Source organism: Phoca vitulina, unplaced genomic scaffold, assembly GCF_004348235.1.
Source record: "Phoca vitulina isolate PV1807 unplaced genomic scaffold, GSC_HSeal_1.0 scaffold28, whole genome shotgun sequence".
In the NCBI taxonomy this organism is placed as follows: domain Eukaryota; kingdom Metazoa; phylum Chordata; class Mammalia; order Carnivora; family Phocidae; genus Phoca; species Phoca vitulina.
The window spans coordinates 2,304,883-2,320,008 of NW_022589731.1; the positions used below are offsets into that span (position 1 = coordinate 2,304,883).

The window sequence follows — 15,126 nt, forward strand, 5'->3', positions numbered from 1 at the left end:
TGTCTGGGCGGCTGGGGGCTGGCGGATCCTCCCCTGCTGCCTCCAGGGAAGATGGTCAGATAAGGCTCTGGTTCCTCAGTGTCCCGGGACACAGCCTGCTGCTCAGCTTCTGAGCTGTTTCTGTCTGAGTGCACCCTGGCTGGTGCTGCCCGGTGTACTGAGGGAACCCTCAGGAGGGCTGTGAGGTCAGGGGCCAGGCAATCTCTTACCCTCGGCTACCACTGTGTCCACAGGGCCCCGGGGCCTCACGGCTGGGAGGGTGACCTTACAGCTGCTCTCTGGAGCCTGGGTAAGGGGCAGATGCGGCCCAGTAAAGACCAGCCACCAGCAGCCCTGGCCTCTCTTCCTCCCTCCTCCTCTTCTTCTCCTTCTTTTTGTTTTTCCTTCATAAAATATACTTTGAGTGCTACCCAGTGCCCAGCATGTGAGGTGCTGGGGAGCTAGAGCTAAAACGTCTGCCCTCAGGTTGCTCCCAATATGGGAAGGGGACCTCTCCCATCATTGCAGGGCTGGGCTGCACAAAGGGCTGGACATGCCCTGGAGGAGGAAGGTCCCGTCTGCCCTGGCGTGTTAGGATGATCTCAGGGAAAGGGCCCTCTGAGCTGGGAGACGAAGGTGAGGTAGGAGTTTCTGAGTGCCTCGTGTGGTGAGGGGCATTCCAGGTAGAGGAGCAGTGTTCGAAGAGCCATGGCCATGTGAGGGGCAGCCGTGTTCTAGTAGACATGTGGTTCTTTTTTTTTTTTTTTAAGATTTTATTTATTTATTTGAGAGAGAGAGAGAGCAAGAGTAGAGCAAGAGCAAGAGAGAGAGAGAGCATGAGCAGGAGAGGGAGAGGGAGAAGCAGGCTCCCCGCGGAGCAGGGAGCTTGATGCGGGGCTCGATCCCAGGACCCTGGGATCATGACCTGAGCCGAAGGCAGACGCTTAACGACTGAGCCACCCAGGCGCCCCTACATGTGGTTCTTGTGCAGGGAGTGTAGGTACTTGGTCTGGGGGGGGGGGGAAGTCACAGGAGGTGAGGTCAGACATGTGCACTGGGGCCAGTTCACAGAAGACCTTGAATGCTCCCAAAGGAGGGTCAAGTTTATCTACTGTGGGCTCTCAGCTGGGCAGTGACCCCACTAGATTAGTCAGGCAGAAAGGTCAGCCTGGCAGCCCTGAGGAAGAGGAATGCGAGGCCAAAGGCTGTGGGAAGAATTGTGCAGATCAGGATGATGCTGGTGGCCTGAACTTTGGGAGTAGCCAGAGGATGGATTATAGATGGACACAGTGACTGCTCAAATGGAGGAATCCAGGATCACACCAGACTTCTGGCCTGGCTAGTAGAGCTCAAGGGGGAAACCAGGCCACAGAACCTGGGGGATGTACCCATGTCGGGTGGGCTCAGGAAGAGAACTGAGAAAGAGTGACACCCAGCCGAGAGCATCCTGGCCCATCCGTGGCTCTCCACCAGACCTTGGTGGAAAAGGTGGAGAGGGAGGAATTCTTAATTGCCTTCCACCAAATGATTCCCCACCCATAGCTCTGATTCAGGAAAATCCTGGTTCAGAGCTAAAGATGCATGTGTCCAGTGCCTCCATTTTACAGATGCGAAGACTGTGGCCCGGAGAGGGGATTGATTGACCCAATGTCATAGGGTAAATTGTGGAGGTGGCATCAGGACTAGTAAAAATAGACCCCCCAACAAAGGCTAATGTAGTCACTTCCCTTCAATGGCCTTGAGAACAAGGAGCTCTCCCCTGGGCAGGAGCAGTGGGTTTGGCTAAGCAGGGTAGAAGGTGTGAGGGGCGGGGCTTTAGAGAAGGGAGGGGTGTTGATGGGGAGGGAGAAATCCCTGCTCCCATTTACCTGGCAGTGGGCCCCAACCCAGGAGCTGCATTAACCCACCTCTGGAGTCCTTACTCCTGCCAGGAGGGAGGAACCTCTACGACATTAAAAGGGGCCACCCTCCCCGAGTCCCCCAAATCCAAGCAGGCCTCTGCGGATCTTCCTGAGCCTTGTGAAGTTTTCCCACAGGCCACGGGACCTGCCCGGAACCCAGGAGCCCTGACTCCCAGGGAGGGCTTTTTCTTCTAAACTTCGATGCTGGAGAGGCCACCCTGTGCATTGCTGGGGTCTCTGGTGGCCTGCCTGACCCTGGGCTCCAGCAGCTGGAGGGAGGGAGGGAGAAAGTAGCCCCAAAGCCTGGGCTGCAGGTGCAGCCTCGGGGAATAGAATTCCTTCATGGGCTCAGTGGGCTTGAAAGCCACCAGCCTCTCCGAGGGGCCCTGAATAGACTTCAGCACTCACAGGTTCCTCTAGGCCTGGGGTTGTCGCCCTCCACCCTGCAGCTAGTGTGGCCCATGTCTGCTGTGCTCCAGGGCAGGGCCCCTGGGGGGTGGGCACAGAGCTGGCCTAGTTCCGCGGCTGGACCTCAGCTTAGTCACTCATTGTTGCTCCTGTTGCAGAGCCAAGCTGAGCCCCTCTACGGCTGCAAAGCACCTGCCGTTCCCTTTGTCTTTTCAGATCATTTGGTTCTCAGGGCCTGAGAGACCTGGTGCCTCCTTGCACCCATCTGCACTTCCCCTTGGGATGTGTATGTGGTGTAAAGCTTGGGCTCCCAGAATTCAGAGCCCCCCAGTGTGGGAGTGGGCCCAGACCCTGGTGGGGGCGAGAGCTTAGATGTACAGCAGGGACACCTGCTAAAGTCCAGAGGCGGCTGAAATTGGGATCAGGGAATTTTACATCTGTGCTTGCGCCCACCCTGGGCCCCTCCGACTGACGCCATGTTTATTTAACTGAAGGGGGCTTTTCTGAGGGCAGCTCTGTGTCGTAGACAAAGCCCCAGAGCCCGGGCTCCTGAGTCCGAGATCTAGGTTCTGGGCTGGCTCTGGCACTTTCTGGCTTTGGCAGTTCATTTCCATCTCCTTGAGCCTGTTTTTCTCATCTCTTAAGAGGAATGAGTGTCTGCCCGATGGTACCAAATGTTTTTGCAAATCCAGTAAGATTTTGGTGAAAGTGATGAGCTGGGTCATTATTCCAAGAGGCCACAGGGCGGAGAGACCAGCGCTTGGACTCCGGAGTCTGGTGGCTGTGCGGGCAGATCCCAGCCCCGCTGCATATTAGCTGTGTGACTGGGGCACGGGGGCCAACCTGTCTGAGCCTCCATTGCCCCATCTACGGTACTGAGTTCCAGTGCTTTCCTTTGCCTGCCCCGAGCAGGTGTTTCAAGATGCTGGCTGCAGATGTGATTTTCTTAATTGACTTGGGTACTTGTTTGTCTTAATTCCTGCCTAATTTGTATAGGAGGAAGAGGTGCTAAAGGGGTAAAGCTTCTTTAGGGGAGCCAGGTCGGAAATCACGGTGGGCGGGGGGCGGCAGCTCGGCCTGGTGGGACGAAGGAGCCCTGAGGGGCAGCTGGAAAAGCACCTCTGGTAGAGGCCTCTCTCCTGGGCTGGGATTCTGAGGCCTTGGGCCTCGCCTGCTCTCACACGGCCCCTGGGACTCAGCTCATTCTCTCCGCTCTGCTGAATGGCTTTCTAGACACTAGCCTCCCTCCTGCACCCTGACCTGGCCTGGGCCCTGCGTGGTCACCAGACCGGTCCTCCCCGAGGTGGTACCCGTTGTTGGCTTGGCCGGCATGCACTGCCCACCCTCTTGGGGGGAGCACCATGCCGTGCCGAGTGCAGGCTCTGGAGGCCAGCTGACCCGAGGACAGATGCCACTCCACCATTTCCCACCCTGTGCCTCAGTTTCTCACCTGTAAGGTGCGTGAGCATACTATGTGTGTGAGCCCCCCCCGCCCAGAGCCCTCTGAGGCGGCACTATTATCATCAACCCCGTTTTCAGAAGAGGACATAGATACGTCGTAGGTGTTAGAACCAGGATTTGAACCCAGCAGCCGGACTCCGGAGCCTGCTCTTAACCACCAGCTGTGGAGCGGCCTAGTGTAGACGCACACCCTTGAGGGGTGGCAGCGAGTAGCACTGAGTGTCGTCGGGGGGAGCTGGCTGCCGATGGCCCTGCGGGGAGAGCCCCAGCTCCAGGGCCTGGCCCCTGGGGTCCTGCACCGTCATACTCTCCTACCCGCTAGTGCCCCGGGTCGGAACCCGACTGTTGGAGTGGGTGGTCCCAGCAGTGGGCAGGGGGCAGGGCCAGGGCACAGAAGTAGAGGTGCGGGCTGAGCCAGCTGGTCTGGGCGCTGCCATTGCTGCGTAAGCTGGACCTGGGAAGGGCAGGAAGCAGAAGAGAGCCTGAGAGAGACTCCTCAGAGGCAGGAGGGGGCGCTGAAGGAGGCCCAGGGGGGCCTCCCCGACCGGGCATGGCTTCAGCTGGCTTCGGGGCTGGGTACCAGAAGGGCTGGGCACCATGAGTTCTGGCTGAGTCCTGGGGTCTAAAGGTGTGTGTGTGCGTGTGTGTGTGTGGTGGGGGTGTGTGTGTGGGTGGGTGGGGGAGGGTGGTCTCTGCCGGCAGAGGAAGGATTTAACCTCCTGCTCTCAGCTGCCGGCTTTTCTCATAATCCGGACAGGCCCGGCAGGATCAGTCGGGTATGTGTACGCATCTCGGACGCGTGAGGCTCATGTCTTGCTCCAGCGCATGTGGCCTGTCTCCTACGTCACCTCGGGTCTCATCTCTCTGCCTCCCCTCCCCCCTAAATGTCTCATTGTCCACGCTTCCTCACCCTCCTCAGCAAGGTTATAATTGAGGGAGCACCTTACGAATTCAGGCCCTGGCCATTTATCACTTGTGATCACTGGGACAAGGACCGGCTTCAAGTTTAAAATTCGTTCTGCCCCTGAACAGAAACAGAGCACTGCCTAAGGGACGATGTTGAATCTGCTTCCCTGGAAGAACCTCCTGGTACTCAGCACTCTGAGACGGCATTTGCATCTCGGGCGTGTGTGCAGTCAGCCGGTGCCGGGTGCTGGGTGCCGGGGAGCGGGGCTAAGTGCTGCTAACATGGTGGGAACATGAGCCTGTCTCTTTCTTTTCCTTGATGTAACATTTATACTTAGCGCTGTACTCATACCCTGCATCCTGCGTCTCTCCTCTCTCAGGCTGGGGCAGCAACCTTAGCCCCTCTAGGTACTACCTGCATTCCTGAGCTCTCTGGGTCTCTGAACAACAACATCAACAGCACTAGTTACTATTACTGGTTGAGCCAAGCACGGGGCCTCGGAGAAGCTCAGTAGCTTGCTCAGTCATGTGGTGGGAGAGCCTGCCTGTCTCAGCTTCCAACCTGCACAGGGGTGGGGTGGGCCCATCCATCCACCCTCCCTGGCCGGTGACATAAATCTTATCAGAGGCAAACGTTTGCTTCCCGGTAGGGGCTCTGTGGGTGTGGGCTCCGTGTGGCACACTCTGTCCTGGGATTTGAAACCTGGTTTCTTCCTTGTTCTGTCCTGTCTGTCTGGCATGGACGGTGACCCCTCTGTCCAGTCCAGGCTGGCCAGGCTGGCCCTGGGAAGCTGGCGTAGGTGTGTTTGTGTCTCGGAGGGTCTGAGAAAGGGCTGTTTGGCGCTGGGCCCAGGGTCTGGGAGGGGAGGCCAACTCCAGGCTGTTTTCTCAGATTCCCTTTCAGTTTCCGCCCCCGCCTCTGCACCTGTTGTGTTCCCATCATCCTGGGCGGCTGGCAGCTGTCACTGCTGGGGCACCTGTCCCAGCCCCAGAGGACGTCCTATAGATTCCCTGGCTCTGGTTTCTCGGCAGCACACGGCTCGTGCTCTCTGTCTGCGTCCCTGTGTTTTTATCCTCATCTCCATGCACACTGCTCTCTCTCTCGCACTCTCGTCCTGATTCGGGGCATGGGAGGAAGCTTTAGGGTGGGGCTCCCTGCTCCCCATTCTCCAGCACCAGGCCTAGTCTAATAGGGTCGGGAGGTTGGCCCTGGTAAGTTGGCCTTATGCCTCAAATGCCAGGTGACTCATCAGCTCGATCAAATTATCCCTTGTTCTTGACGACAAAGATACTATAGCAACCAGGAACTGCCTCCCAGTTCCTCCCCAGCAGGGCCGCCTCCCCTTTCTGACCTCTCTTTATGGACCTCTCCGGGCTTGAGCCCCTTCTGCCCCTGCCTCATAAAGAGAAGTTACCCCTCTCCTTGTCCAGTCTTGTCTCCCCTGCCTTTGGATGTCCTGACCCGTATGTCATATTAAGTAACAGAAGACATTAAACCTGAGTTTAAGTCCTCCTTATTCTCTACCCACTGTGTGACCATTGGAAAGTCGACAGCTTATGAGGCCTCATTTGCTACACCTATAAAATGGGCACATTACTTCTTGGCCTTCCTGAAGGCTGGACCCAGAGCTTTCTTGAGGCTCCTTCCCTTCAGGGATCTTGGAGTCTATGATTGTGATGGTTTCTACTGTCCAGTGACTTTGTTCCATGCTTGGTTCAGCATTTGCTAGGTCTGCCCTCGACTTTAAGTTCTGAGCGGGCAGGTTCACCTGGGGATGTGGGTGCTGGGCCTTGGGGGACATGAATGAGGAAGGACTTGGTGAGGAGAAAGGTGGGATGGAGACCAAGATGGCGCCCAAGAGGGAAGAGGAGCAGGCAGAAAGGAGTCAGAAAACAAGGAGATGGAGGGTCTCGGGAGCTGAATGGGTTCAGAGGGCCGAGGGGACGGAAGTTCCCTGCAGCCAGAGCTGGATGCAGCAGGATGCTAGCAGAAAGGGAGGAGCTTCTTTCTGAAGATTGGCAGGGTTTCTGCCACACCAAATTGCTCCCTCAGGGCACATCCAGCTCTGCCTTCTGCCTGTGGGCTCTGAGGCTTTGCAGCCCCCATGCAGGTCATGGGCGGGTCTACTTTCTACAAGATTTCCAGGATGGTCTCTCCTGCTAGCAGACCGGAAGTCCAGTCTCATGCCAGTCCAGTCTCCCCACCTTCATTTAAGCTCCACCCTGGGATGTCACCCTCTGTCCATTGGAAATCTCCTAGGCCCTGCCTCCCAAGACAATTCCTTAAGGAGAAGGTCCATTGTTCACTTGTCTTCTCTTTTCCAGGTAGGAGGAGCACCTGCCCTTTGACCTTTTCTGGGTGGAGCCTGAGTTTTGACTCAGGCTGGTCTGGGTTTGAGCCCCAGCTTGTCTTGCCTTCCATGTAGCCTCTCTGAGCTCAGCTTTATAGCCTGCAAGATGGGCATGACTCTAATCCCACAGGGATGTTGTAGGGAACAGGTAGAATTATGTGTGTGAGATACTTATCATGGTGCCTGGCACACAGGAAGTGTTCAATAAATGGTAGCATTTATAGCCTCTGCTGTAGATTTGCTTATAGCTTCTCCATTCCCGTTCACATCCTTTCCATCCCTTCATGTCCCCTTTTAGGTCCTTTCCGGCCAGAGAACAGAACACTGAAATAATTCAGTCAGAACCAGAGGAACTCCATTCCTTGATCCCAGCCTGGCTTCTGCTTGGCTTCTGAAGGGAGCCAGTTGGGTCTTGCTCACCAGTGGGTCCATAGTGGGCACTCTGCGAATGCTTGATGAGTGAATGAATGACGTAGGTCAGTGGTTCTTTCCCCCATTTAGAAACAGAATCCTTTGGCCAAATGAAATTTTATGTGATGCCCCAATGAATGAAACAGAGAAGGGTACAGCGCTGGCTGGCCTGGCCACTGCTCTTGGGTGGCGGTAGGGGGACCCTCAGACCCAGGATGCTGCCACTTCCTATTTAAATTGGGGAAGTGGATTGTAGGGAACAGGGCCCAGGTCTGCCAGGAAACCCCTTCAGACAGTGGTGCTGTGAAGGCTGGGGGCACTCAAGCACCTCCCAGTCCACTGGGAGTGGCCAGAGTGAGGACCACGGCCCACCTGAAGGATTTCTGGTCGGCTGAGCTTTCACTCTGTCCCCATTCCTGCCTGTTACTGACCCTCCAGTCCTGCTTCCAGAAAATTACATGAACTCAGTTCCATTCGGGAAACCTTCCCTGAGCACCTTCTCTGTGCAAGCCCGATGCTAGGTTGGAGGGGAGTGAGGGCAAGTCGGGTCCAGGCCCGCCCATGCTCACCCTGCTGCTTTTCCCCCTGGCACCTTTTCTTCCTCTGTGCATTCTCCACACCAGATGGCAGAATGACCTTTTAGAAATGCAGGTCTGGTCTTGTTGCCTCTCTGCTGAGCCCTCTCAGAGGTTCCCTCCTGTTCTCAGAAAAAGGGCCAGATTCTTCATCCTGCTCTTCAAGGCCCTCCTGGGGTGTCCTTTGACCACCTTGGCTTGCCACTGAAAAATTTCCCCTGGCTCCTGCTGCGGTCCCTGCTCCAGGCGTACCGACCCTGTTTCTTGAATGTGTGGGCTTCCTTCAGCCACAGGGCCTTTGCACGTGTTGTGCTCACTCTCCGGAGCTCTCTCTCTTCAAAGCTTCCTCCACAGCACATGGACATACCTACTTATCCTTCACCATTTTGCTTTTCAGGAAAGCCTGCCCTGAGCCTCCCTGAGAACCCTGCTCCTTTCATTCAGCACACTTTTCTAGGATTGTGATGATATGTTCCTTAGTGAGACTACTTGATAAATATGTTTCCCTCTGGACTGTAAGTTCTTGAGAGCCAGGGCCTGTCTACTATTGATCACCCTTGTATACCCAACTTAGTGTCTGACACATAGTAGGTGCTCATAAATGTTGGTCAAGTTGAACTGTTGAGATGCCCCCAGGGCAGGCAGACAAGGCCACAGCTAGGCATAGCCGTCTCTGGCAGGGCAGAGTAAGATGAGGGGTTGGGAGAGGCATACCTTGGGCTCAGAGGAGAGACGAGCTCCAAGAAGGGGGACTCACCCTGCACCCAGCGTCCCAGGGAGGCTTCTCGGCAGAGGTGTTCCCAGTGCTCAGGGAGTGGGAAGATTGGAGGGGGGGCATGTGAAAGGGGTTAGTTGGGAAGGGCCCAGGCAGGTGCATTAGGAGGCAGGCAGGGTGAGGGGGGTGGACTCTGCTGCTGCAAGAACAGCCTCCAGAGCAGCCTCTTTTTGCTTTGGTTTCCTCATCTGTAAAATGGGCATAAAAATGCAACTTATCCCTTAGGATTGTCATGAGGATTGAACAAGTTAATGTATGTAACGTGCTTAGAACTGCCTGACACACAGTCAGTCCTGTGTTTGCTATTATTATGATTATTTGTCCCACACAAGGAGTTTGGGTTATCTCCTCTCTGTTAGACTTTGACTTAGCGTCCTTCCCAGAGGAACTGGGTGTGTGTGCCCCGGAACATGCGGGTGCATGCACACGGGGCTATGCACAGCCACGAGCACGATGTGCCTGTAGAAGGGGGCAGCCTTGTGTGGATTGGGGGTCACCTCTTATTCCAGGGAGAAGACTCAGCCATGCCTCTGGTCTAGTAGGAGGATTAGCGTGCTGGGTCTGGGGCCACTTTCACCCAGGGCCTGCCTTGCCCTCTGGCTGATGACCCCAGATCAGGCCTGGATGACCCTCCCCCGGACCTACTCAGGGGTGGTAACAGCAGGGTGCCGAGGTGAAGGCTCGGAGCCCAGCACAGCCCCTCCTAGTGCCGAGGCCTCTGAGTCCCATCTGATACAGGGCAGCCCCTGCCTTTGCCATAGCTCTTTCCCCAGCCCCCACGCCTCTACCCACTGGCCTTCCCTCCCCACCCAGATCTCTCCCTGGGAACCCAGATCCTTGACCCTGAGGACAGGGGCTGGGGCCTGGGCCAGGGCCTGGGAGAGACCCCTGTCCTGTGGAGAGCCTGCAAAAGGGTGACGAACTGGGAGATTATCTCACAGACTGAGGCATGAGTCCTGGCTCTTCCTCCGACCTGGTGGGTCACCTCAGGCAATTTCCTGAGCCTTTCAGAGCCTCAACTTACTTTTCTGTAAAATCGACCTAACAGTGGCCTCTGCCATCTGGAATCAAGTGAGAATGCACGCAGTGCCTGACGTACAGAGTCTGGTGGGCAGTGGGTGGGGAAGTGTGCGTAATGACGAATGCTCATGAGAGCCTGTGTTGTGCACATACATGTGACGTGGCACAGACAGGTGGTGAGGTCTCTATATGTTGGTGTGTGCTTGTATATGTTACGATTAAAGGGGTGCTGTGCTGGGGGGGGCGGGTAAAAACCTGGATCCTTGGGTTTGCTTCCCAGCCCTGCCACTTTCTAGGCTGATAACCTCTCTTTGTCTCACTTTCCTCATCCGTGAGATAATAATAACAATGGTACTTATTGATAAAAACAATACTACTGACCTCTTCATTCAGCTGGTGAGGACTGAAGGGGTTAATACTCCTGGAGCATTTGCAATAGAGCCTGGAAGAAGATAGAAGCCATGTTAGCTGCTTGTTGGTAAGCTCCCCTAGCCAGATTGTAAGCCCCTTGAGGATCGGACAGTGTGTGTTTTGCTCACCATGGTGCCCTCATTGTCTTTGTCCAAGGTCTGCATGTAGTAGGTGCCTCATGGCATGTGGATGGCAGTAAGCCTGGGGGAACAATGAGGTTGTGTGCATGCGGGTGTCTGTGAAGAGGCGTGTGATGGGGAATGAGCATATGTGTGTACATGTGCATGTGTGTGTGTGTGTGCGTGCATGCGCGTGTGTGTGCATGTGTGTGTGTGTGCGTGCGTGTGTCTGCTCTGGCTGGGGCATCTCCAGTGCTTTCTGGAGCTCGGCTATTTCAGGAAGCCTCCAGTCTCCTCCTCCTTATGTAAATAAACATGACAGATCCCATTGCCTGTACCAGTGGGGGCCGGTGGGGGAGGCTCTGGGAGCGGGTGGGAGCCGGAGGCGGCGGGCAGGGCCAGAGGGGTGTGCTTGCGTGTGCGTGAGTGCGTGTATGTGCACGCGCACGCGCGTGTGTGTGCGTGTGCATGTGTGTGTGTGGCCGGCCTCGCGGGCAGGCAGCCGTGTGGTGTGCAGGAGGGAGCTGGTGGGGACGCGGGAGGGGCGGGCTCAGCCCTGCCATGCCGGCTGCCGGCCGCGGGGGAGGAGGAGGGGCAGGAGGAGGGGAGCTGGCGGCTAGGGTGGCTTGGTGAGGAGACCAGCCGGCCGAACGAAGGTGGCCGTGCTGCCCGCTGCCAGCGATGGGGGGACAGATCACCCGGAGCACCCTCCACGGTAAGGCCCCAGCTGATGCCAGGGGGTCTGCCCATTCCCAGCCTGGGGACCACCTGGGGAGGCTGGGGCCCGGAGGGGGGGGCCCTCGGGCGAGGGCATGATCATCCCCCTGTCTACTCCTTGGTGGACTCTAGGGTCACGGGAGGGGTTGTTTCTGGGTGGTTGGCACTGGGGTGGGGGAAAGCAAGGGGGGCTGGGGAAAGCGGGAAGAAGTGGGCTTTCCCTGGTAGCCAGCAGAGGTCAGGCAGCCAAGTCTCCCCACAAAGTCTGTTGTCCTCTTACGTTCCCCGGGTGCTGACCAGCCCCCACATGGGTTGTGAGGTCCTGGGTGTCCATATCCCCCTCTCCTAGAACCGAGGCAACCATAGTTAGACAGCTGGGGGGACCTGTTTGTAGGTCCTGGAATGCAGGCCACGGAGGTCAGCGCCGTGTTCCATGATGGAGACGTGGAGAGATGTGTGGGCACACGCTTGTGTGCACGAGTGCATGTGTGTGTGTCTGTGCTCACAGAGGTGTATTCGAGGTGTCTGTGGGTGTGTACCTGTGTCCGCTTATGCCTCAACATCCAGATGTGCAAGTGACAACCCCCCACGTTGCCTGACTTTGGTTCTCAAAGCGTGCGCTCCGTGGGGGAGGCCAGTGAAATTCTGACCCCTGGGGTTTACGTCCACGGTCAGACAGACCGCTGGGCAGGCAGGTGAAGGGGTGGAAGGGAGGAGCACTGAATTGGCTCCCTACTTGCAGAGCTGCTGCCTGCCCGGGCTCCTGGCCCCTCCATCTGCCCGGCTCAGGTGCCGTGGTCTTGGGAGTAACATGGCCAATGTGGCACCAGACCCAGAAGGGAAAGACTTCCCAGGGACTTGTTTTGTCATCGCTGGGCCCCGGAAGCTGGGCTTTCTGTACAAACCGGCTGGGGCCAGAGCAGTGTGGGCTGACCGCGGGTAGTCCCTGCCACACTTCCCTGGGTCCCCTGCTCCCCGCTCAGACAGGGCATTAGGAGATGGGGCGGCCTCCATCTGCTGAGTCCAGTGGGCACTAAAGAACCTGGGCGAGGCCCAGGAAGGAGGGAGGGCAGTGGCAGGAGCAATTGGGAAGCTGTGGCGGGGACTGGTGACCAGGTGGCTTCTCCCTTCCAGGCTCTGGACTTTGAGAGAGTGATTTCTAATTAAAAAAGAAAAAGGCAGGAAAGGAGACATGGGAAAAGCAAATCATTGGCTCTCTTAAAAGGAAATAAATTTTGTCCTGGGCCTGGAGGGCTAAGTGACAGATGGAAGCTCCTGGAAGACACATAATCCGGAGCCGAACAGTGGCCTGGGACTTGGCCCGAGACTCGGACTGGGCTGACCTGGGCCTGGCCCTGCGTGTCCATGGGGCGGGGGCTCCTATCAGGGCCCACTGGCCCCAGCAGGGCCTGTTGGCAGAGGGTCTGGAGCAGACTGGCATTTTCCACTGGAAGCAGACTTAGTCAAGCCTGTGGCCTGGGAAGGACAGAGAGGCCCTCAGAACAGGCCCAGGATGCAGCACACGATCCTCCCGCTGGTCTGGAGCATGGGCTTCCAAGGGGAGTGAGGACCCTGCGACCGCCCGAGACAGCACGTGGCCTGCAAGAGCTCCTGCTCCAGGGTCCGTAGACACGTCTTCTAGTGAGGGCAAGTGTCTTCCTGAGCCTTGGTTTTCTCGTCTGTTAATGGGGCTGATGGAGTGCCCTCCTCATAGGACTACCGTGAGGATTACTTGGGGGGATGTGAATAAGGACTGAACATGGGGAGAACCACAAGGGCTTGGAAAAGCATTCTGAGGCCAGGGTCATATTCCCTCCTTCTCCCGCCTGGGACAGCATGATATTTGGGGTGGGCCGAGAACTCTAGGAGCTGGGCATGGACACTGGCAGGGACATTGGTGCTGCGTGGACATTGGTGAACGCTAATCAAATGCCTCATCTGCTTTGCCCTCCTTCCCTGCCCCACCCTCAGCCGGGACCACCCTCCATAGGCTGGGCCTCCTGCCAAGCTGGCCCTAGCCCCTGCCTCAACCTACCATCAAGGCGAGTAGGAGAGGGGAGTTGGGGGTTGTGGAGAAGCTGTCTTTGCCTGTGTCACATAGCCCCTTAGCTGGAACCTCTGTGTGCCCGTCCTCACACGTCCTCCCCACATCCACAGCTGCTCATGCCCACACCCATGCCCTGGCTGCCTCAGTGGCTCTGGTTTTGCCTCTTTCCGGGGTGTGTGTGAGGGGAAGTGGGAGCTACAAGGGTTTGGCTCCTTCCTGGTGGTGCTCTCAGCCCACAGCCTGACTCCATGAGAATGCTCACAGAGTTCCCGATTGTGATTTCACTGGGGGCCTTGGGATTTGGGTTTGGTGCACACTGAAGGTTTTGGATTGCTGGGTGACAGAGATGAGAGGGATGTGACAGAGAGTGACCCCAGACTGTCGGTGTGTATAGGGGTGGTTTCTAGCGGGGTGTTTGTGGGCATGTTTTGGCTGTCGGTGTTTCTGGTGTCTGCAGATGGTGTACCTGTGTTTGGGCCTCTCTGTGTGTGTACCATGTGATGTGTAGCACGGGATGTGTCGATCTGTCTAATATTTAAGGGATTTCGTGTTATGCCTGCGTTTCTGTGTGTGAGCAGCCACGTTTGTGTTACTTTGTGTGTGGGACGTGTCCTTGTTATTCTGTAGATAGATGTCAGTGTTTCTGCATGAGGGGTGTGTGTGTGTGTGTGTGTGTGTGTTAGGGCTGGTGGTGAGGAGTCAGGCTCCTCTGGGACCAGCCTGGCAGGAGACCCATGGGAGAAATTAAAACCATTTGGAAAATGGTTTCGGCAGTTACATGCTTGATGTCTTTCATCGGGCAGATTTCCAGAGCTGCTCCCAGTCTTGAGGGCAGGATGGTGGCGGGGGGGGGTGGTGGTGGAGAGCACAGAAAGAGGCAGCAGCTCTACTGAGAGGCCTCCCCTCCCCGGCCCTCCCCTCTTCTTTCTTTGCCTTCCTCCTTTACCTCCTTCAGTGCTCCCCCACCGGCAAGGATAGGCCCAGGGCTGAGGGACTGACGTGCGGATGGCACACACATATTCCCTCAGATACAGGCGGCTCCCCCAGCTTGATCTCTGGACCAACACACCCTAGATGCTGGCGTGCAGAGACTTGAGAGTTGGTCCTCAGTTCTGTCCTTTCACAGAGGGGGATTCTGTGGCCCAGAAGGGGAAATGGTTGGCTGAGGTCATGGAGCTGGTGGCTCAGGTGGGAAGTCAGGCCTTGCCCCTTCTGCAGCTGGCTCCCCACTTCTCCTTCTCAGGTTCCGTAACAGGCAGCGGGGGAAAGGGCGTCCCATGGCCTTATGAGACCTGGGATTAGCACAGAGGGTGCTGCCTGTCTCCTGACAGCAGGTCTAGAGGCTTAGGCCAAGGTGAGCTTGCAGGTATGGTGGCTTAGCTTGATCCGTCTTATTCTCTTAACCCAGCTCTGTGCCTGGCCCCGCAGTGGGCACCCAGTGGATTCTTGGTCATTGAGTAAGAGGGAGGAGTGAGGGGTAGAGGGCCTGGGTGGCTGGGCCATGTGGCAATTGGAGCTGCAGATGGCCTGGGGGAAGGTGGGATGGAGCTGTCAGGGACAGCTTCGGAGGGTGTGATACCTGAGCTGGGCAGTGAAGCCAGGCAAGGCTAGAGAGGAAGGGGATGGTGGGGCAGGTGTTCTTGGTGAGAGTTTGAATCCAGATCCACTGGCTGTGTGACTTTGGGTCAGTTCCTTCATCTGTACATTGTCCTCTTCTGTACATTGGGGATGGTAAGGTTTACCCTGAAGGATGGTAGAAAGGATTAAGTAAGCTCATGGGTATTAAGTAGACCTTGTGCATAGTAAACACCCTGTAAAACGGATGTGTGTGCTTCTATGAAGGTTTCCGTGGAGGCTCCTCCTATATGTTCGTGAGTATGTACACACACGTGCACCTGGCCGCCTCTAGGGACCAAGAGTATCTCTGCCTCCTCCAGCCCTGATGGGTCTTGTGTCCACCATCAGGCACACTCTCTGGTTGTGTGTGTGCACACATGTACACATGCATGGGCATGGATCTGTGTAAGGGAAGCTAAGGGTGATGG

General features: G+C 56.7%; 1 protein-coding gene across 3 annotated transcripts in view; it reads left to right on the forward strand.

Moving 5' to 3' along the window:
• The window catches only part of NEURL1 (neuralized E3 ubiquitin protein ligase 1), a 76,855-nt gene that overhangs the window by 32,644 nt on the left and 29,085 nt on the right, over positions 1–15,126 (forward strand). The window contains exon 1 of one of the 3 annotated variants that reach the window (XM_032423207.1): positions 9,806–10,265. The exons of 1 other annotated variant lie outside the window; for it this stretch is intronic. Coding sequence is in view for 1 of the 2 variants with exons in the window: in XM_032423206.1 (XP_032279097.1) it covers positions 10,999–11,032 (34 nt within the window). In the remaining variant the exon portion in view is untranslated. Of the gene's footprint in view, positions 1–9,805; positions 10,266–10,686; positions 11,033–15,126 lie in introns of those variants that run through there. One more of the 3 variants, XM_032423206.1, reaches the window with a different exon arrangement.